At 51.2% G+C, this 23,610-nt stretch overlaps 1 protein-coding gene across 1 annotated transcript in view; it reads right to left on the reverse strand.

The window, feature by feature from the left end:
- LOC134929706 (SCO-spondin-like) overlaps positions 1-23,610 on the reverse strand; it is a 583,357-nt gene that overhangs the window by 190,404 nt on the left and 369,343 nt on the right. Inside the window, exons 87-88 of the mRNA XM_063925285.1 lie at positions 14,876-15,046; positions 14,519-14,689 (exon numbers count right to left, since the gene is read on the reverse strand). Of these exons, the coding sequence (XP_063781355.1) occupies positions 14,519-14,689; positions 14,876-15,046 (342 nt within the window). The remainder of the gene's footprint in view (positions 1-14,518; positions 14,690-14,875; positions 15,047-23,610) is intronic.

Raw genomic sequence — 23,610 nt, forward strand, 5'->3', positions numbered from 1 at the left:
GGACGCTCAACGCTGATCCCTCAATCCCCGGGATTGGAGCTTCCAATCCCGGGATTGAATCCCGGCCGTTTTTGGGCCTAAATCCCGGGATCCCGCCGATCCCGATCCCGGGATTGGCCTCCCTACTTTCCACGTGAGATATTTTAAATCCACGGTTTTAAGTGGTTCAAACCAATGTGACTTTAGGAAATTTAACACCACGTTGAGATCCCAAGGTGCCACTGGGGGCACAAAAGGGGGCTGAATATGCAGCACTCCCTTAGCAAATGTCTGAACTTCAGGTAGTGAAGCCAGTTCTTTCTGGAAGAAAATCGATAGAGCCGAAATCTGGACCTTAATGGAACCCAATTTTAGGCCCATAGTCACCCCTGACTGTAGGAAGTGCAGAAAACGACCCAGCTGAAATTCCTCCGTTGGGGCCTTCCTGGCCTCACACCTCGCAACATATTTTCGCCATATGCGGTGATAATGGTTTGCGGTCACTTCTTTCCTAGCTTTAATCAGCGTAGGGATGACTTCCTCTGGAATGCCCTTTTCCTTCAGGATCCGGCGTTCAACCGCCATGCCGTCAAACGCAGCCGCGGTAAGTCTTGGAACAGACAGGGCCCCTGCTGCAGCAGGTCCTGTCTGAGCGGCAGAGGCCATGGGTCCTCTGAGATCATTTCTTGAAGTTCTGGGTACCAAGCTCTTCTTGGCCAATCCGGAACAATGAGTATAGTTCTTACTCCTCTTCGACTTATTATCCTCAGTACCTCGGGTATGAGAGGAAGAGGAGGGAACACATAAACCGACTGGTACACCCACGGTGTCACTAGAGCGTCCACAGCTATTGCCTGAGGGTCTCTCGACCTGGCGCAATATCTTTCTAGCTTTTTGTTGAGGCGGGACGCCATCATGTCCACCAGTGGCAGTTCCCAGCGATTTACAATCAGCTGAAAGACTTCTGGATGAAGTCCCCACTCTCCCGGGTGGAGGTCATGCCTGCTGAGGAAGTCTGCTTCCCAGTTGTCCACTCCCGGAATGAACACTGCTGACAGTGCTAACACGTGATTTTCCGCCCATCGGAGAATCCTTGTGGCTTCTGCCATCGCCGTCCTGCTTCTCGAGCCGCCCTGTCGGTTTACATGGGCGACCGCCGTGATGTTGTCTGACTGGATCAGTACCGGCTGGTTTTGAAGCAGGGGTCTTGCCTGACTTAGGGCATTGTAGATGGCCCTTAGTTCCAGAATATTTATGTGTAGGGAAATCTCCTGGCTTGACCATAGCCCTTGGAAGTTTCTTCCCTGTGTGACTGCCCCCCAGCCTCGAAGGCTGGCATCCATGGTCACCAGGACCCAGTCCTGTATGCCGAATCTGCGGCCCTCTAGAAGATGAGCACTCTGCAGCCACCACAGCAGAGACACCCTGGTCCTTGGAGACAGGGTTATCAGCCGATGCATCTGAAGATGGGAACCGGACCACTTGTCCAACAGATCCCACTGAAAGATTCTTGCATGGAACCTGCCGAATGGAATTGCTTCGTAGGAAGCTACCATTTTTCCCAGGACTCGCGTGCAGTGATGCACCGAGACCTGTTTTGGTTTCAGGAGATCTGACAACTCCTTAGATTTCTCCTCCGGGAGAAACACCCTTTTCTGGTCTGTGTCCAGAACCATCCCCAGAAACAGTAGACGTGTCGTAGGAACCAGCTGTGACTTTGGAATATTCAGAATCCAACCGTGCTGTTGTAGCACCTCCCGAGATAGTGCTACCCCGACCAACAACTGCTCCCTGGACCTCGCCTTTATAAGGAGATCGTCCAAGTATGGGATAATTAAAACTCCCTTTTTTCGAAGGAGTATCATCATTTCGGCCATTACCTTGGTAAATACCCTCGGTGCCGTGGACAGACCAAACGGCAACGTCTGGAATTGGTAATGACAGTCCTGTACCACAAATCTGAGGTACTCCTGGTGAGGAAGGTAAATGGGGACATGCAGGTAAGCATCCTTGATGTCCAGTGATACCATGTAATCCCCTTCCTCCAGGCTTGAAATAACCGCCCTGAGCGATTCCATCTTGAACTTGAACCTTTTTATATAGGTGTTCAAGGATTTCAAATTTAAAATGGGTCTCACCGAACCGTCCGGTTTCGGTACCACAAACATTGTGGAATAGTAACCCCGTCCCTGTTGAAGAAGGGGTACCTTGACTATCACCTGCTGCGAATACAGCTTGTGAATTTCCTCCAGCACTGCCTCCCTGTCTGAGGGAGCTGTCGGCAAGGCAGATTTGAGGAAACGGCGAGGGGGAGACGTCTCGAATTCCAGCTTGTACCCCTGAGATACTACTTGTAGAATCCAGGGATCCACCCGTGAGCGAGCCCACTGGTCGCTGAAGTTCTTGAGACGGGCCCCCACCGTACCTGGCTCCGCCTGTGGAGCCCCAGCGTCATGCGGTGGACTTAGAGGAAGCGGGGGAGGGCTTTTGTTCCTGGGAACTGGCTGTATGCTGCAGCTTTTTTCCTCTACCTCTGCCTCTGGGCAGAAAGGACGCGCCTCTAACCCGCTTGCCTTTCTGGGGCCGAAAGGACTGTACCTGATAATACGGTGCTTTCTTTGGCTGTGAGGGAACATGGGGTAAAAATGCTGACTTCCCAGCTGTCGCTGTGGAAACGAGGTCCGAGAGACCATCCCCAAACAACTCCTCACCCTTGTAAGGCAAAACTTCCATGTGTCTTTTAGAATCTGCATCCCCTGTCCACTGCCGAGTCCATAAACCCCTCCTGGCAGAAATGGACATTGCACTTATTTTAGATGCCAGCCGGCAAATATCCCTCTGTGCATCTCTCATGTATAAGACTGCGTCTTTTATATGCTCTATGGATAGCAATATAGTGTCCCTGTCTAAGGTATCAATATTTTCTGACAGGGAATCTGACCACGCAGCTGCAGCACTGCACATCCATGCTGAAGCAATAGCCGGTCTCCGTATAATACCTGTGTGTGTATATACAGACTTCAGGATAGCCTCCTGCTTCCTATCAGCAGATTCCTTTAGGGCGGCCGTGTCCGGAGACGGTAGTGCCACCTTCTTTGACAGGCGTGTGAGCGCTTTATCTACCCTAGGGGATGTCTCCCAACGTGACCTATCCTCTGGCGGGAAAGGGTACGCCATTAGTAACTTTTTAGAAATTACTAGTTTCTTATCGGGGGAAGCCCACGCTTCTTCACACACTTCATTTAATTCATCAGAAGGGGGAAAAACCACTGGTAGTTTTTTCTCCCCAAACATAATACCCTTTTTTGTGGTACCTGGGGTAATATCAGAAATGTGCAACACATTTTTCATTGCCGTAATCATGTAACGTGTGGCTCTATTGGAATGTACACTAGTCTCATCATCGTCGACACTGGAGTCAGTATCCGTGTCGACATCTGTGTCTGCCATCTGAGGTAGCGGGCGTTTTAGAGCCCCTGATGGCCTTTGAGACGTCTGGGCAGGCACGTGCTGAGAAGCCGGCTGTCCCACATCTGATATGTCGTCAAACCTTTTATGTAAGGAGTTGACACTGTCGCGTAATTCCTTCCACATATCCATCCACTCAGGTGTCGACCCAGCAGGGGGTGACATCACATTTATCGGCACCTGCTCCGCCTCCACATAAGCCTCCTCATCAAACATGTCGACACAGCCGTACCAACACACCGCACACACACAGGGAATGCTCTGACTGAGGACAGGACCCCACAAAGCCCTTTGGGGAGACAGAGAGAGAGTATGCCAGCACACACCAGAGCGCTATATAAAACAGGGATACACACTACACAGTGATTTTACCCCTTATAGCTGCTTATATATCACAGATTGCGCCTAAATTTAGTGCCCCCCCTCTCTTTTTTACCCTATGTAGTCTGGAACTGCAGGGGAGAGCCTGGGGAGCGATCCTTCCAGCGGAGCTGTGAGGGAAAATGGCGCCAGTGTGCTGAGGGAGATAGCCCCGCCCCTTTTCCGGCGGGCTTCTCCCGCTTTTTTTATACAGTTATGGCAGGGGATTTTACACATATATAGTCTTAAAGGCTATATTATGTGTTCATTTGCAGTCCAGGGCGCCGCCCCCCCCCCCCCCCCCCCCCCAGCGCCATGCACCCATCAGTGATCGGAGTATGTGGTGTGCCTGGGGAGCAATGGCGCACAGCTGCAGTGCTGTGCGCTACCTTAATGAAGACCGAAGTCTTCTGCCGCCGATTTCCAGGAACGTCTTCTTGCTTCTGGCTCTGCTAGGGGGACGGCGGCGCGGCTCCGGGACCGGACGACCGAGGCTGGGCCTGTGTTCGATCCCTCTGGAGCTAATGGTGTCCAGTAGCCTAGAAGCCCAAGCTAGCTGCAAGCAGGTAGGTTCGCTTCTCTCCCCTAGGTCCCTCGTAGCAGTGAGTCTGTTGCCAGCAGATCTCACTGAAAATAAAAAACCTAAATATCACTTTCTTTCTAAGAGCTCAGGAGAGCCCCTAGTGTGCATCCAGCTCGGCCGGGCACAAAATTCTAACTGAGGTCTGGAGGAGGGTCATAGAGGGAGGAGCCAGTGCACACCAGGTAGTCCTAAAGCTTTCTTTAGTTGTGCCCAGTCTCCTGCGGAGCCACTATTCCCCATGGTCCTTACGGAGTTCCCAGCATCCACTAAGGACGTTAGAGAAATGTAATTTATTTACTTGTATTTTCTAAGATATCCTGATTGGATAGAAAGGGCTCAGGGAGGACATGACCCCCTGTTGTCCTGTGTGGAAATTTTACATAAAAAGGAGGCCTGCGTGCCTCCAGTGTATTGTATTGTATTGTACCATCTTTATTCTGCTGGAACATCTTGCTGTATGCTGTTGCCCCTAGCAATAGGGATGAGTCTTTTTTAAGGCTATTATTGAGCAAATAAACATCTGCCTCAAGAAGATTGCTTCATCTTGTGACCTACAGGGTTAGGCCAAACATAGCCCCGTCCTCCGGCTGTCCAGGGAAGCACCTAACGTCTCCAAGTTCCGCCTTCCGCCAGCTACCGGTAGAGGCCTAGCAAGTGGCTAGTGGGGATTCGTCAACACCACACAGGTGTGGTAAGGCAGTGCGTCGGCACATACAGAGCAGAACCGTGGTTCCAAACGCCACGGCAGGTTAGGAGTCTGGTGGTGGCAGCATAAACCCGCTCACAGAGCAGTGGGTGGAGTCAGTAACAGGCGGTTACTGACGGCAAGCGGGAATCCCCTATGTATTCAGGTCCCGTGTGACCTGACCCTCCATTCTGTGCACAGGAGACGGGACGCGAAAGCGGTGAGTGCTTTCGTACGGAACCGTCCTGTCACACTGGACAATGGGTGGATGGGTGAGTACATTATCCTGGACAATGGGTAGATGGGTGAGTACTTTATACTGGGCACTGGGTGGATGGGTGAATGCTATATACTGGACACAGGGTGTATTGGTGAGTGCTATATACTAGACAATGCGTGGATGGATGAGTGCTATATACTGGACACTGGGTGGATGGGTGACAGCTATATACTGGACACTGGGTAGATGGGTGACTGCTATATACTGGACACTGGGTGGACGGATGAGTACTGGATGGGTGAGTGCTATATACTGAACTTTGGGTGGATGGGTGAGTGCTATATACTGGACACTGGGTAGATGGGTGAGTACTATATACAGGACAATGGGTGGATGGGTGAGTACTATTTACAGGACAATTGGTGGATGGGTGAGTACATTATCCTGAACAATGGGTGGATGGGTGAGTACTATATACTGGACACTGGGTGGATGGGTGATTACTATATACTGGACACTGGGTGGATGGGTGAGTGCTATATACTGGACACTGGGTGGATGAGTGAGTGCTATATACTGGACAATGGGTGGATGGGTGAGTACATTATCCTGGACAATGGGTGGATGGGTGAGTACTATATACTGGACATTGGGTGGATGGGTGAGTACGATATACTGGACACTGGGTGGATGGGTGAGTACTATATACTGGACACTGGGTGGATGGGTGAGTACGATATACTGGACACTGGGTGGATCATAGTATCTAAGGTTGAAAAACGACAATTGTTCATCGAGTTCAACCTATTTATGGTATCCTATGCACGATTATTTTGTAGAAAATTTTGACTGAAGTTGATGACTGCCGTTACGTTTTACCCCTCTTTTTTATAATAACCATAGTGCGTGACTATGCCCCGTAACCCTGGATATCCTTATCCATTAGGAATTTATCTAACCCATTCTTAAAGGTGTTGACTGAGTCGGCCATTACAACTCCCTCAGGCAGGGAATTCCAAACACGTATTGTCCTCACCATAAAAATAAGAATTTACTTACCGATAATTCTATTTCTCGGAGTCCGTAGTGGATGCTGGGGTTCCTGAAAGGACCATGGGGAATAGCGGCTCCGCAGGAGACAGGGCACAAAAAGTAAAGCTTTAGGATCAGGTGGTGTGCACTGGCTCCTCCCCCTATGACCCTCCTCCAAGCCTCAGTTAGGATACTGTGCCCGGACGAGCGTACACAATAAGGAAGGATTTATGAATCCCGGGTAAGACTCATACCAGCCACACCAATCACACTGTACAACCTGTGATCTGAACCCAGTTAACAGTATGATAACAGCGGAGCCTCTGAAAGATGGCTCACAACAATAATAACCCGATTTTTGTAACTATGTACAAGTATTGCAGATAATGCGCACTTGGGATGGGCGCCCAGCATCCACTACGGACTCCGAGAAATAGAATTATCGGTAAGTAAATTCTTATTTTCTCTATCGTCCTAGTGGATGCTGGGGTTCCTGAAAGGACCATGGGGATTATACCAAAGCTCCCAAACGGGCGGGAGAGTGCGGATTACTCTGCAGCACCGAATGAGAGAACTCCAGGTCCTCCTTAGCCAGGTTATCAAATTTGTAGGATTTTACAAACGTGTTTGCCCCCGACTAAATAGCCGCTCGGCAAAGTTGTAAAGCCGAGACCCCTCGGGCAGCCGCCCAAGATGAGCCCACCTTCCTTGTGGAATGGGCATTTACATATTTTGGCTGTGGCAGGCCTGCCACAGAATGTGCAAGCTGAATTGTATTACACATCCAACTAGCAAAAGTCTGCTTAGAAGCAAGAGCACCCAGTTTGTTGGGTGCATACAGGATAACAGCAAGTCAGTTTTCCTGACTCCAGCCGTCCTGGAACCTATATTTTCAGGGCCCTGACCACATCTAGCAACTTGGAGTCCTCCAAGTCCCTAGTAGGCGCAAGACACCACAATAAGCTGGTTCAGGTGAAACACTGACACCACCTTAGGGAGAGAACTGGGGACGAGTCCGCAGCTCTGCCCTGTCCGAATGGACAAACAGATATGGGCTTTTTTGAGAAAAAAACCACCAATTTGACACTCGCCTGGTCCAGGCCAGGTCCAAGAGCATGTTCACTTTTCATGTGAGATGCTTCAAATCCACAGATTTGACTGGTTTTAAACCAATGTGTTTTGAGGAATCTCCGAACTACGTTGAGATCCCACAGTGCCACTGGAGGCACAAAAGGGGGTTGTATATGCAATACTCCCTTGACAAACTTCTGGACTTCAGGAACTGAAGCCAATTCTTTCTGGAAGAAAAATCGACAGGGCCGAAATTTGAACCTTAATGGACCCCAATTTGAGGCCCATAGACACTCCTGTTTGCAGGAAATGCAGGAATCGACCGAGTTGAAATTTCTTCGTGGGGCCTTCCTGGCCTCACACCACGCAACATATTTTCGCCACATGTGGTGATAATGTTGTGCGGTCACCTCCTTTCTGGCTTTGACCAGGGTAGGAATGACCTCTTCCTGAATGCCTTTTCCCTTAGGATCCGGCGTTCCACCGCCATGCCGTCAAACGCAGCTGCGGTAAGTCTTGGAACAGACATGGTACTTGCTGAAACAAGTCCCTTCTTAGCGGCAGAGGCCATAAGTCCTCTGTGAGCATCTCTTGAAGTTCCGGGTACCAAGTCCTTCTTGGCCAATCCGGAGCCATGAGTATAGTTCTTACTCCTCTACGTCTTATAATTCTCAGTACCTTAGGTATGAAAAGCAGAGGATGGAACACATACACCGACTGGTACACCCACGGTGTTACCAGAACGTCCACAGCTATTGCCTGAGGGTCTCTTAACCTGGCGCAATACCTGTCCCGTTTTTTGTTCAGACGGGACGCCATCATGTCCACCTTTGGTAATTCCCAACGGTTTACAATCATGTGGAAAACTTCCCCATGAAGTTCCCACTCTGCCGGGTGGAGGTCGTGCCTACTGAGGAAGTCTGCTTCCCAGTTTCCATTCCCGGAATGAAACACTGCTGACAGTGCTATCACATGATTTTCCGCCCAGCGAAAAGTCCTTGCAGTTTTTGCCACTGCCCTCCTGCTTCTTGTGCCGCCCTGTCTATTTACGTGGGCGACTGCCGTGATGTTTTATCCCACTGGATCAATACCGGCTGACCTTGAAGCAGAGGTCTTGCTAAGCTTAGAGCATTATAAATTTACCCTTAGCTATATTTATGTGGAGAAAAGTCTCCAGACTTGATCACACTCCCTGGAAATTTTTTCCTTGTGTGACTGCTCCCCAGCCTCTCGGGCTGGCCTCCGCGGTCACCAACATCCAAAACTGAATGCCGAATCTGCGGCCCTCTAGAAGATGAGCACTCTGTAACCACCACAGGAGAGACACACTTGTCCTTGGATATAGGGTTATCCGCTGATGCATCTGAAGATGCGATCCGGACCATTTGTCCAGCAGATCCCACTGAAAAGTTCTTGCATGAAATCTGCCGGCTGGAATTGCTTCGAAGGAAGTCACCATTTTTTTTACCATGGCCCTTGTGCAATGATGCACTGATTTTAGGAGGTTCCTGACTAGCTCGGATAACTCCCTGGCTTTCTCTTCCGGGAGAAACACCTTTTTCTGGACTGTGTCCAGAATCATCCCTAAGCACAGGAGACTTGTTGTCGGGATCAGCTGCGATTTTGGAATATTTAGAATCCACCCCTGCTGTTGTAACAGTATCCGAGATAGTGCTACTCCGACCTCCAACTGTTCCCTGGACTTTGCCCTTATCAGGAGATCGTCCAAGTAAGGGATAATTAAGACGCCTTTTCTTCGAAGAAGAACCATCATTTCGGCCATTACCTTGGTAAAGACCCGGGGTGCCGTGGACAATCCAAACGGCAGCGTCTGAAACTGATAGTGACAGTTCTGTACCACGAACCTGAGGTACCCTTAGTGATAAGGGCAAATTTGGGACATGGAGGTAAGCATCCCTGATGTCTCGGGACACCATATAGTCCCCTTCTTCCCGGTTCGTTATCACTGCTCTGAGTGACTCCATCTTGATTTGAACCTTTGTAAGTGTTCAAATTTTTTTAGATTTAGAATAGGTCTCACCTAGCCTTCTGGCTTCAGTACCACAATATAGTGTGGAATAATACCCCTTTTCTTGTTGTAGGAGGGGTAATTTAATTATCACCTGCTGGGAATACAGCTCGTGAATTGTTTCCCATACTGCCTCCTTGTCGGAGGGAGACCTTGGTAAACCAGACTTCAGGAGCCTGCGCAGGGGAAACGTCTCGACATTCCAATCTGTACCCCTGGGATACTACTTGTAGGATCCAGGGGTCCTGTACGGTCTCAGCGTCATGCTGAGAGCTTGGCAGAAGCAGTGGAACGCTTCTGTTCCTGGGAATGGGCTGCCTGCTGCAGTCTTCTTCCCTTTCCTCTATCCCTGGGCAGATATGACTCTTATAGGGACGAAAGGACTGAAGCTGAAAAGACGGTGTCTTTTTCTGCAGAGATGTGACTTAGGGTAAAAACGGTGGATTTTCCAGCAGTTGCCGTGGCCACCAGGTCCGATGGACCGACCCCAAATAACTCCTCTTCCTTTATACGGCAATACACCTTTGTGCCGTTTGGAATCTGCATCACCTGACCACTGTCGTGTCCATAAACATCTTCTGGCAGATATGGACATCGCACTTACTCTTGATGCCAGAGTGCAGATATCCCTCTGTGCATCTCGCATATATAGAAATGCATCCTTTAAATGCTCTATAGTCAATAAAATACTGTCCCTGTCAAGGGTATCAATATTTTTAGTCAGGGAATCCGACCAAGCCACCCCAGCTCTGCACATCCAGGCTGAGGCGATCGCTGGTCGCAGTATAACACCAGTATGTGTGTATATACTTTTTATGATATTTTCCAGCCTCCTGTCAGCTGGCTCCTTGAGGACGGCCCTATCTATAGACGGTACCGCCACTTGTTCTGATAAGCGTGTGAGCGCCTTATCCACCCTAAGGGGTGTTTCCCAACGCGCCCTAACTTCTGGCGGGAAAGGGTATACCGCCCATATTTTCTATCGGGGGGAACCCACGCATCATCACACACTTCATTTAATTTATCTGATTCAGGAAAAACTACGGTAGTTTTTTCACATCCCACATAATACCCTCTTTTGTGGTACTTGTAGTATCAGAAATATGTAACACCTCCTTCATTGCCCTTAACGTGTGGCCCTAATAAGGAATACGTTTGTTTATTCACCGTCGACACTGGATTCAGTGTCCCTGTCTGTGTCTGTGTCGACCGACTAAAGTAAACGGGCGTTTTAAAACCCCTGACGGTGTTTTTGAGACGTCTGGACCGGTACTAATTGTTTGTCGGCCGTCTCATGTCGTCAACCGACCTTGCCGCGTGTTGACATTATCACGTAATTCCCTAAATAAGCCATCCATTCCGGTGTCGACTCCCTAGAGAGTGACATCACCATTACAGGCAATTGCTCCGCCTCCTCACCAACATCGTCCTCATACATGTCGACACACACGTACCGACACACAGCACACACACAGGGAATGCTCTGATAGAGGACAGGACCTACTAGCCCTTTGGAGAGACAGAGGGAGAGTTTGCCAGCACACACCAAAAAACGCTATAATTATATAGGGACAACCTTATATAAGTGTTTTCCCTTATAGCATCTTTTTTATATATTTTTAACGCCAAATTAGTGCCCCCCCTCTCTGTTTTAACCCTGTTTCTGTAGTGCAGTGCAGGGGAGAGCCTGGGAGCCTTCCCTCCAGCCTTTCTGTGAGGGAAAATGGCGCTGTGTGCCGAGGAGATAGGCCCCGCCCCTTTTTCGGCGGCCTCGTCTCCCGCTCTTAACGGATTCTGTCAGGGGTTAAATATCTCCATATAGCCCCCGGAGGCTATATGTGAGGTATTTTTAGCCAAAAATAGGTTTTCATTGCCTCCCAGGGCGCCCCCCTCCCAGCGCCCTGCACCCTCAGTGACTGCCGTGTGAAGTGTGCTGAGAGGAAATGGCGCACAGCTGCAGTGCTGTGCGCTACCTTAAGAAGACTGAGGAGTCTTCATGCCGCCGATTCTGGACCTTCTTCTTGTTTCAGCATCTGCAAGGGGGCCGGCGGCGAGGCTCCGGTGACCATCCAGGCTGTACCTGTGATCGTCCCTCTGGAGCTAATGTCCAGTAGCCAAGAAGCCAATCCATCCTGCACGCAGGTGAGTTCACTTCTTCTCCCCTAAGTCCCTCGTTGCAGTGATCCTGTTGCCAGCAGGACTCACTGTAAAATAAAAAACCTAAGCTAAACTTTTCTAAGCAGCTCTTTAGGAGAGCCACCTAGATTGCACCCTTCTCGGCCGGGCACAAAAATCTAACTGAGGCTTGGAGGAGGGTCATAGGGGGAGGAGCCAGTGCACACCACCTGATCCTAAAGCTTTACTTTTTGTGCCCTGTCTCCTGCGGAGCCGCTATTCCCCATGGTCCTTTCAGGAACCCCAGCATCCACTAGGACGATAGAGAAAAAGCCTTTACACCGTATTATGCGGAAACTCCTTTCCTCTAACCTGAGCGAGTGTCCACGAGTTCTCTGTGTTGATCTAACCAAAAACAGGTCCTGCGCAAGATCTGTATATTGTCCCCTTATATATTTGTAAATGTTGATCATGTCCCCTCTTAATCTCCTCTTTTCCAGTGTAAACATGCCTACTCTTGCAAGCCTTTCCTCGTATTCCAGCGTCTCCATACCCTTGTGTGAGTACTGTATACAGAACAATAAGTGGATGGATGAGTACTATATACAGGACAATGGGTGGATGGGTGAGTACTATATACAGGACACTGGGTGTATGGATGAGTACTATATACTGGACAATTGGTGGATGGGTGAGTACATTATCCTGGATAATGGGTGGTTGGGTGAGTACCATATACAGGACACTGGGTGGGTGGATGGATGAGTACTATATACAGGACAATGGGTGGATAGCTGAGTACTATATACAGGACACTGGTTGGATGGATGAGTACTATATACTGGACAATGGGTGGATGGGTGAGCAGTATATACAGGACACTGGGTATATGGATGAGTACTATATACTGGACAATGGGTGGATGGATGAGTACTATATACAGGACAATGGGTGGACAGCTGAGTACTATATACTGGATAATGGGTGGATGGGTGAGTACATTATCCTGGATAATGGGTGGTTGGGTGAGTACTATATACAGGACACTGGGTGGATGGGTGAGTACTATATACGGGACACTGGGTGGATTGGTGAGTAGTATATACAGGACACTGGGTGGATTGGTAAGTAGTATATACAGGACACTGGGTGAGTGGATGGGTGAGTACTATATACAGGACACTGGGTGGGTTGGTGGATGAGTAAGATATACAGGACACTGGGTGGATTAATGAGTACTACATACTGGACAGTGGATGGATGGATGAGTACTATATACAGGACACTGGGTGGATGCGTGAGTAGTATATACAGGACACTGGGTGGATGGATGAGTACTATATACAGGACACTGGGTGGATGGGCGAATAGTATATACAGGACACTGGGTGGATGGATGAGTACTATATACAGGACACTGGGTGGATAAGTGAATAGTATATACAGGACACTGGGTGGATGGGTGAGTACTATATACAGGACACTGGGTGGATAAGTGAATAGTATATACAAGACACTGGGTGGATGCGTGAGTAGTATATACAGGACACTGGGTGGATGGGTGAGTACTATATACAAGACACTGGGTGGATGGGTGAATAGTATATACAAGACACTGGGTGGATGGATGAGTACTATATACAGGACACTGGGTGGATAAGTGAATAGTATATACAGGACACTGGGTGGATGGGTGAGTACTATATACAGGACACTGGGTGGATGGGTGAATAGTATATACAGGACACTGGGTGGATGGGTGAGTACTATATACAGGACACTGGGTGGATGGGTGAATAGTATATACAGGACACTCGGTGGATGGGTGAATAGTATATACAGGACACTGGGTGGATGGGTGAATAGTATATACAGGACACTGGGTGGATGGGTGAGTACTATATACAGGACACTGGGTGGATGGGTGAATAGTATATACAGGACACTGGGTGAATGGGTGAGTACTATATACAAGACACTGGGTGGATGGGTGAATAGTATATACAGGACACTGGGTGGATGCGTGAGTAGTATATACAGGACACTGGGTGGATGGATGAGTACTATATACAGGACACTGGGTGGATGGGTGAATAGTATATACAGGACACTGGGTGGATGGATGAGTACTATATACAGGACACTGGGTGGATAAGTGAATAGTATATACAGGACACTGGGTGGATGGGTGAGTACTATATACAGGACACTGGGTGGATAAGTGAATAGTATATACAAGACACTGGGTGGATGCGTGAGTAGTATATACAGGACACTGGGTGGATGGGTGAGTACTATATACAAGACACTGGGTGGATGGGTGAATAGTATATACAAGACACTGGGTGGATGGATGAGTACTATATACAGGACACTGGGTGGATAAGTGAATAGTATATACAGGACACTGGGTGGATGGGTGAGTACTATATACAGGACACTGGGTGGATGGGTGAATAGTATATACAGGACACTGGGTGGATGGGTGAGTACTATATACAGGACACTGGGTGGATGGGTGAATAGTATATACAGGACACTGGGTGGATGGGTGAATAGTATATACAGGACACTGGGTGGATGGGTGAGTACTATATACAGGACACTGGGTGGATGGGTGAGTACTATATACAGGACACTGGGTGGATGGGTGAATAGTATATACAGGACACTGGGTGAATGGGTGAGTACTATATACAAGACACTGGGTGGATGGGTGAATAGTATATACAGGACACTGGGTGGATGCGTGAGTAGTATATACAGGACACTGGGTGGATGGATGAGTACTATATACAGGACACTGGGTGGATGGGTGAATAGTATATACAGGACACTGGGTGAATGGGTGAGTACTATATACAAGACACTGGGTGGATGGGTGAGTACTATATACTGGACACTGGGGGCTGCACACACCAGTGATATATCTGACACAGATTCCGGCTTGGCTGTATCACACACATGGCCACCTACCTGCACATGGCTGCATGTAACACGCCTCTGTCTGCACTTGTTCCCTGCCGTCACACGGGAGATCCGGAGTCCCCAGCGCAGGGCAGTCACACCGCCATCTCCGGCTGCGTATTCCGGTACCACAGCTGCGGGAACACAGGCTCCAGTCTGTCCAGTCACACTGCCCGCTACCTGCACACGGGGAGACAGCGCACACTATTGGATATCTGTACTGATACGGCATAGAGCCACTGTAAGACTGTAAGCTCTGTGGCTCACAGCAATGTGACCTGAGATACACACAAAGCTGTGCTGCCGTCAGGTCACATGGTCAGGCAGGACATCATAATGACACTTCCCGCAGTGCCGGACTCTCACCCTCACAGTGCTTGTTGGTACAGTCCCGCCTCTCTGTGTCCAGGCCCTCGCAGTCTGAACCATTGTTGCGCGGGGGAGGGTTGATACAGGCCCGTGTGCGGATCTGAACACCGCTACCGCACGTGACTGGACAGTCAGACCAGGGAGACCACGGCGTCCATTTCCCATCCACTGAAGGTACAAGAGACAGGTGTAAGCCCACAGGACGGTGGAACTACTACTCCCACCATGACTTCTGACACACAGAGATGGATGAGGAGATTGTTCCCGGTCTATCACAGTATATTTCTTACACATGTCCAGCCTGCGGCACTGCGCAGAGGCAGGAGTCACGGGCAGTGGCGGCTGTATCTGGGGATTTGCTCCGGGTGTTGGGGGGAATAGGGGCGTCCTTCTTTTGGGGATTAGATTTTGCGATGAGAATAGAGGTATGGAAATTCTATTTGGTTTTTGCGGACAGATATAATGTAGAGGTGATAGGTCAGAGGGGGCGCAAAACAGGGGTGCTAGCGGAGTGACATGGGCGTGTCAGGGGAGTGACATGGGCGTATCAGGGGAGTGGCTCAGCAAGTGGCTATGATCTCTTCCCCATCACCACAGAAACTTAAGAAACATGGGGCCTAATTCAGACCTGATCGCTAGCAGGTGATTTTTGCAGTCCTGCGATCAGTTAGTGGCCTCCTATAGGGGAGTGTATATTTGCTGTGCAAGTGTGCGATCACATGTGTAGCAGAGATGTACAAACAGATCTTGTGCAGTCTCTGCGCAGCCCAGGACTTACTCAGCCGCTGCGATCACTTCAGCCTGTCCGGTCCCGGAATTGACGTCAGACACCCGCCCTGCAAACGCTTGGACACGCCTGCGATTTTCCAACCACTCCCAGAAAACGGTCAGTTGCCACCCACAAACACCTTCCTGTCACACTCCTTGCGATCACCCGTGCGAATGGATTCGTCGCACAAACCCATAGCTGAGTGGCGATCTGCCTTGTACCCGTGTGACGCACCTGCGCTTTGCGGTGCATACGCATGCGCAATTTAGACCAGATTGCCCGCTGTGCTAAAACGCAGCCTAGCGATCAGGTTTGAAGTAGACATATACACGGGAGACTTTGTGCAGTGGGCGTGGCAGGGGAGAGACATGGGAGTGTAAGAAACATTACCGATAAATCCCTTTCTCCGATTCCACAGGGGACACTGGAGTGCAGATACAATGGGGATATAGTAGGCAGTAACTGGGAGCTAGCACTTTAAATTTATAACCTTGTGACTAGCTCCTCCCCTACTATGTCCCCCCTCCAAGCCAGTCTAGGTAAAACTGTGCCCGAGGAGAGCTGGAAAAGACCAGCGTCAAAGTAGAGGAGGTTCGCTAAGCCAACTAAACAGGATAACACCCAGGAAACCTGGAAACATAGTGAGAGGTTAACATGAACAAAACGCGCAGTCACACAGTGACCTGCAACCCGATAAGTGAAGTAGGAGGAAACAGCGCTGGGTGGGCGTCCAGTGGCCCCTGTGGAATCGGAGAAAGGGATTTATCGGTAAGTACCAAAATCCTGATTTCTCCTTCATCCACTAGGGGACACTGGAGTGCAGATACAATGGGGACGTCCCAGAGCTCCCAAGACGGAAAGGTGAGCGCTGAAAGTCCTGCAAAACCGCTCGGCCAACCTGTGACACAGAGGCCGCAAAAAGGTAAAATCGGTAAAACGTGATAAATGTATGATGTTCCGATTAAGCGGCATCACAACATGAAGCATTCCTGGATACCCGTGGACGGCCACCCCCGAAGGTCCCCCAGAGCGCGTAGAGTGCACCGAAATGGAAAACGGAGGCTCTCGAGCAACCGCCAAATAAGACTGTCTAATGGACAGACGTATCCAACGGCTGCTCTGCCCCCGGCCATTTAGGATGGGAGCATCGTACGGAACAAAGAAGAAATCAGACTGTCGAATAGCCGAAGACCTCTGTGGAGAGAGTCGGCGAGCCCTGACAACATTCAAGGAGGGCCGAAAACACAAGTGTCAGAGTTATATGAAAAGCGGACATCACCCATAGAAGGAACGACAGGTGAGTATGAAGCTCAGCCATAACCTTATTCTAAAAAGAGGGGCTGCCGGTAGAGTACTCTCTGCAAGAGAGCCTGAACTTCCGGCAGCCAGGCTAATTTCCTTTGGAAGAAAACCGAAAGAGCAGAGACCTGAAATTCAGGTCAACCTAGTCGAAGCGCAGCCGAGCAAACCACCAGGAGAAAACCAAAGAAGGCGGCAAAATGAAAAACCGAAGGGAAAAACCCTCGTCACCCACACCAGGCCACATAAAGTTTCCAAAAGTGGCAACAGTGAGACGGGGAAACAGACTTTAGAAATCGGGGCTCAGTAGGTACGTATAACCGAACTAGGGAACTCCTTCCTTCTGAGAAGGTCTCGTGAACAGCCACGCCGTTAAACGAAACCTGTGTAAGACTGAACAAAGAAAAAGGACCCTGTTAAAGTAGACATTTCCGCAGATGGTAGGAGCCAAGTCTCTTCCACTGACATCAGGTGTAGGGTGGATCTTCAAGACGGGCGCGGACAAATTGGAGTCACCGGAAGGACTAGCGCGCATACTACCTTTATGTGTTGCAGAAAGTGAGGAAGAAACAGAAAAGGAGGAAAGATAGACTAACCAGAAGCTCCAAGGAGCCGCGAGAGCATCCTCGGCTACTGCCGCCAGAGCTCACGTCCGAGAGTAGTAAAGGGTTGAAGAGTCAGTCGGAATGCCATGAGGTCGATCAGAGTTCTCCGCCAACAGCGGACCAGCTGACAAAACTCCACTCCGGGGAATGTCCACTCACCCGGATGCCTGACCTGGAATGAAGATTGTCGTCCTCTGTTCAGAGGAGAAAGTAGGTGACCTCTCCCAGCGTCGTCACTTGGCTGAAGAGAGAGGGGAACTGGTCCCGAGGAAGGAAAAATCCTCTGATGGACAGAGCTGAGAACCATCCCTAAACACAGAAAACAGTACGAGGAGCATAAATGGGACCCGTGTCGAATCAGAAGATCCTGGATCCTCCGGATATTAAAAAGCAACCTAATCTGCAGAGTGGATTTCCAGCAGTGGATGGTCCAGTTAGGGAAAAAAGGTCACTCCCTGCCTATGAAGTAGTGCTATCCTGAGCCTTTCATGAACACGGTGGGAGCGGAAGAGAGCCCGAGCGGAAAGGTCTGACAGTGCAACTAAGTATCCTGTACCAAGAATCGGAGAAAAGCCCGAAGAGGAAGCCCAATGGAAACCAAGAAATAGCATCCCTGATGACTAAGGACGCCTAAACCCCCTTTTTTATTAAAACTAGCAATCACAGACTGAAAGGACGCTAAGTTCAGAATAGGCCTGGCCAAGCCATCTGGCTTCGGCACGGGGAAAGAACAAAGACCTGAGAAAATTGCCCCAATTCCAAGGATGTGCGGAAACAGGTAACCGCACCGGTCAGAAGCATCTGGAACGCCGCCTGCAGTACGAATCTCTTGTCGTCGTAAACCGGTAGACCCGTGGTGAGGGTTTCCTGAGGCGGTCGGACTTCAAAATCGAGTATGTAATCGCCCGTGATGCAAAACCTAACCCAAGCATACCCAGGCCTCCCAGAAAAACCACAGACATGCGCCCACCCTGGGATCTCCCAGGTGGGAGGGAGGTCTGACCTGCGGTGGATGTGTTGGAGGACCTATAATCAGACTGGTTTGAGGATGCTGAACCTCTGGCTTGGCCTCTTGCTCTGATATCCCTTGGTGACGGAGATACCGCCCCTGTCATGGACTCAAATGGAAAGGGCACGGAAAGACCGGTATAGATCCGTCTTGGAGCTGGAGCAGCAGTAGGGGAAAGAAAAGTGGACTTACCCCCCCAATGGCCTGAAATATCCAGGCAGGAAGATCCTTCCCGACCAGGCCCATAATGAACCCGCTGCTCTTAGGATTCAATATCCGCTCGTCACTGTCGCAGTCCCAAAGGTCGTTGGGTTAAGACAGCCCAAGCGGAAATGCAGGCTCCGAGTATACAGACGTCCTTGGAGACTTCAAAAGAATATAAAGCAGAAACGTGACTCAGATCTGCCCAAGGAATCAGGTGATCCTGATGCAAACCATCCGATAACCTAGAGGACAATTATTCCACAACCTACCTGCTCCAGACAAGGTAGAAGCCCTGCTGCCGCCTATTTCTCTTAGATGGCTCCTCAGCAAGGTTGCCCCAGGAAACGACAGCTTCTTGGACCGGCGATACATTGAGGGGTATACTGGAGAGGTCTGATATCATTTCCTGCTATCTGTGGGGAAAGGATAGGAAAACAAACCATGTTTGATACCTGAAATTGTGCATCCGGATGTCTCCAGGCCGCTGACCGGAACACATCCAGCTCATCCAAAACTGGACAAGTCGTTGTCATTTCTTCATTGGCGCCGAACTCCGAGGTACGTGAAGTGTCCGACTTCTTTACCTGCGGCACCAGATGAACTGCTGTACAATGCGCCTCGATATCCTGAGATACTGGTTCAGACTCCACCGAAAACAGACTTCATCAGTATCCTGGACATCTCTCGCCTCCTCCAAGAGAGGTTTCTCATCCGCAGAGTTATGTAACACTGAGGTTAGCAACCTCCTTTTAGAAACCTGGAGAGGAGAAATGACGGACGAGGTCTCTGGTAACGGTGACCTTACCTGCATAAGCCGAGCTGTTCAAACAGGAGCGTCCTGCAGCTGCGTTGAGGGCTGAGCAGATGGCTCCACCGCACAATCCACACTGTCCAGGTGATATGGACGAAAGGAGAAAAGGTGGGTTAAAGATGCGTAGCCCTATGTAATGTCTGTGTGGAGATGTGTCCTGTTTTACAGGACACATTCCAGTTGCGGCAGCCAGGGAGCCTGTGTCCCCTGCGGGACAACGTCTCTGACAGCGCTGGGACAGCTTGTCTGTCCCCAGCGCCTGTCAGTGTGTGGCGGCGGCGGGTGTCCGGTGCAGGGATTACCCTTTTCCCTGCACCGGACCAGAGGCTGCAGGGGCATTCAAATATTGGCGAATCACAGAGGGGCGCGGCGAGCCAATCGGCGCTCGCCGCGTCATAGGCCCCGCCCCCCGCGTCTGACGTCAGACGCCGGGCGGGAGCAGCGGAGGAAGGAGGCCGCGCCGAAGAGCGGGAGAGAAGCGGCCGGGACCCGGAGTGAGAAGACCGCGCGGGTGAGCGGAGGAGACGCCGCGAGGAGAAGAAGAAGACGGCCGTGGAAAAAGGAGCTCCGGTGGCCGCTGAAGAGGCCGGAAGACGTCGGGCTCCTGCAAGAAGATGTCCAGCAGCGGCTGGACGCGGAGGAGTGGAGGCGACGTCGCTGGCCAGGACGGGTCAGCGGCAGAAGAGGGCGCTGGAGATCCCTGGAGCAGGTGAGGCCCTCAGTGAGGCAACTTTCACCCCCTCCCTTTCCTCCCTCGACCACCAGGGACGGGCATTAGGCCCGGGGGCACAATTCAGGCACTAGGCCTGTTGCGCAGATAGGAGGTTGTGGGTCATCATCATAGTCGGTGGTTTGGGCGTTAGGCCCAAGCCACCTAAGCGGTGCAGTAGGCAGGCACTAGGCCCGGGGGCAATCCAGGCAATAGGCCTGTGGGGGCATTAGAGGGCATTAGGCCCTAGTGTACTTTGGCCGCTAGGGATATATAAAGGTGATGCTGGGTACTAGGCCCAGGTCACCCCACGAGTGACAAGTTAGGCGGGCGCTAGGCCCTTGGGTGAAATCAGGCCTCCGGCCTGTGTGCAGTCAGGGGGCGCTAGGCCCAGTGGATAAGTGTCCCCGAGGTGAATAAAGGTGGCACTGGGCACTAGGCCCAGGCCACCCTGAGGTGTTTAGGTAGGCAGGTCCGCTTGACCTGAGCCCTATAGAAGGAAGTGTACAGGAGGTGGGCAGGCTGTGTGGCGCCCACCCCCTTCCAGCGGCAGGTAGGGATTTAAAGGGACAGCACCGTGTGATCTTGTAATCCGATACTGTGATGTATGTTGTTACCGTGCAGTGCAAAGTGTCTGTTTGTCTTAAGTTTGTGCATAGTTGTGTTGCACCACTCACACGAGCTAGTTTGAGAGCTCTGTTTATGTAGCTAGTGTAGCGGACGCACACTAGGGTAGTTCTAGGCCCTGCACAGCTGTTTCTCTCTTTGCCTCCTTACAGGGACCTGTAAGTGGAGAAGATCGGAGTACAAGACGTAGGACGGTGAGTAACATCGGTCTGTGTGTTCCTTCTGTGTGTGTCCCTATCTGTCTCCCTTCCTTCAGGGCGAACGGTGAGCCTTGCACGCCGGTGCAAGGTAGAATTTCCACCTGGTGCGAGAGTGCCAATAGGTGAAATTCGGGCTCTGAGGCGGACGCCTGGGATGACCCTCACCTAGCCCGAAAGCACTATTTTTCTCGGGGTCGGAGGGCGTTTCGGTCCACAGTTAGGAGGACGGCACTCAGCAATCTCCTTCCTCCTAGGTCGTCGTGTCCGGATCCGACGGAAGATTTGCCAGGTCCGTTGCAGGTTCCGGTACCTGAAGGTGAGAGAGAGCGGCGCCTGGTGAGTACCGAAGCTACACCTGCACGGCAGCAGGCACCACCACACGCGCAGCCGCACCTCTTACATTTGCACTATAATGTGCAGTGACAGATACATTTCAAATAAACCTTCTGAAGCAGCGGAGACCTGAACCGTAAATATCAATTGTAGTGGGAAGTGGGTCTTGAACCCATGCTGGATACTGCTGGAAACTGCTAGGCAGTGGCTCTAACCACTTGGTTATTACAGCCACTGCTGCACTGCGGGACAGGAGTCTTAGCCGCTAGGCTATAGGAGCTTTAAAGTAGGTTTTTGTTGGGATCTCATTCCTGGTCCCTGTGTTCAGATGTCCCCGCTACTAGTGTACTTGTCTGATGCCACACACATTCCCCAAATTACAAGTGAAACAAAGGAATAATAAAGGGAAGGAAAACCCGTCTCGGAGGCTCCGATGGTCTCAGTGGTGCAAGTGGGCGGGTACGGGTGGGTACGGCGTACCCGTAAGAATTTAGCCGTGGGTACGCCGTACCCACACCGACGGGCCGCCGCTCCTCGCACCGCCGCTGATGTGAGGGAAGGAGAGCGCAGCCTGTGCCTCTCCTTCCCCTCAGTCTCCGGCGGCTGTCATAGTTTAATTCAGCGCCGATCCGTGAGCCAATCAGAGCTTGCGGTGCGAGCTCTGATTGGCTCATGGATCGGCGCTGAATTAAACTGTGAGACACCCGCCGGAGACTGAGGGGAAGGAGAGGCACAGGCTGCGCTCTCCTTCCCTCACACAGGACGGCAGCGGCCAGCGGCAGCGGTGAGCAGGGAAGGGGGGGGGGGGGGAGGCATGTTATACCTGGCACTGGGGGATATCTGGCACTGGGGGGGCATTTCTATCTGGCACTGGGGGATATCTGGCACTGGGGGGGCATTTCTATCTGGCACTGGGGGATATCTGGCACTGGGGGGCATATATACCTGGCACTGGGGGGCATATATACCTGGCACTGGGGGATATCTGGCACTGGGGGGCATATATACCTGGCACTGGGGGATATCTGGCACTGGGGGGCATATATACCTGGCACTGGGGGATATCTGGCACTGGGGGGCATATATACCTGGCACTGGGGGATATCTGGCACTGGGAGGCATATATACCTGGCACTGGGGGATATCTGGCACTGGGGGGCATATATACCTGGCACTGGGGGGCATATATACCTGGCACTGGGGGATATCTGGCACTGGGGGGCATATATACCTGGCACTGGGGGATATCTGGCACAGGGGGGCATGTATACCTGGCACTGGGGGATATCTGGCACTGGGGGGGGCATGTATACCTGGCACTGGGGGATATCTGGCACTGGGGGATATCTGGCACAGGGGGGCATGTATACCTGGCACTGGGGGATATCTGGCACTGGGGGGGCATGTATACCTGGCACTGGGGGATATCTGGCACTGGGGGGGCATTTCTATCTGGCACTGGGGGATATCTGGCACTGGGGGGCATATATACCTGGCACTGGGGGGCATATATACCTGGCACTGGGGGATATCTGGCACTGGGGGGCATATATACCTGGCACTGGGGGATATCTGGCATTGGGAGGCATATATACCTGGCACTGGGGGATATCTGGCACTGGGGGGCATATATACCTGGCACTGGGGGGCATATATACCTGGCACTGGGGGATATCTGGCACTGGGGGGCATATATACCTGGCACTGGGGGATATCTGGCACAGGGGGGCATGTATACCTGGCACTGGGGGATATCTGGCACTGGGGGGGGGCATGTATACCTGGCACTGGGGGATATCTGGCACTGGGGGATATCTGGCACAGGGGGGCATGTATACCTGGCACTGGGGGATATCTGGCACTGGGGGGGCATGTATACCTGGCACTGGGGGATATCTGGCACTGGGGGCATATCTGGCACTGTAGGGGCATTTCTGTATCTGGCACGGGGGGCAATGTATATCTGACACAGTGGGGGCATTTGTGTATCTGGCACTGTGGGGCAATGTGTATCTGGCACTGTGGGGCAATGTATATCTGGCACTGTGGGGCAACGTGTATCTGACACTGCGAGGCAACGTATATCTGGCACTCTGGGGGCATTTCTGTATCTGGCACTGTGGGGCAATGTGTATCTGGCACTGTTAGTCAATGTGTATCTGGCAC

Source organism: Pseudophryne corroboree, chromosome 5 (assembly GCF_028390025.1).
Source record: "Pseudophryne corroboree isolate aPseCor3 chromosome 5, aPseCor3.hap2, whole genome shotgun sequence".
Lineage (NCBI taxonomy): Eukaryota > Metazoa > Chordata > Amphibia > Anura > Myobatrachidae > Pseudophryne > Pseudophryne corroboree.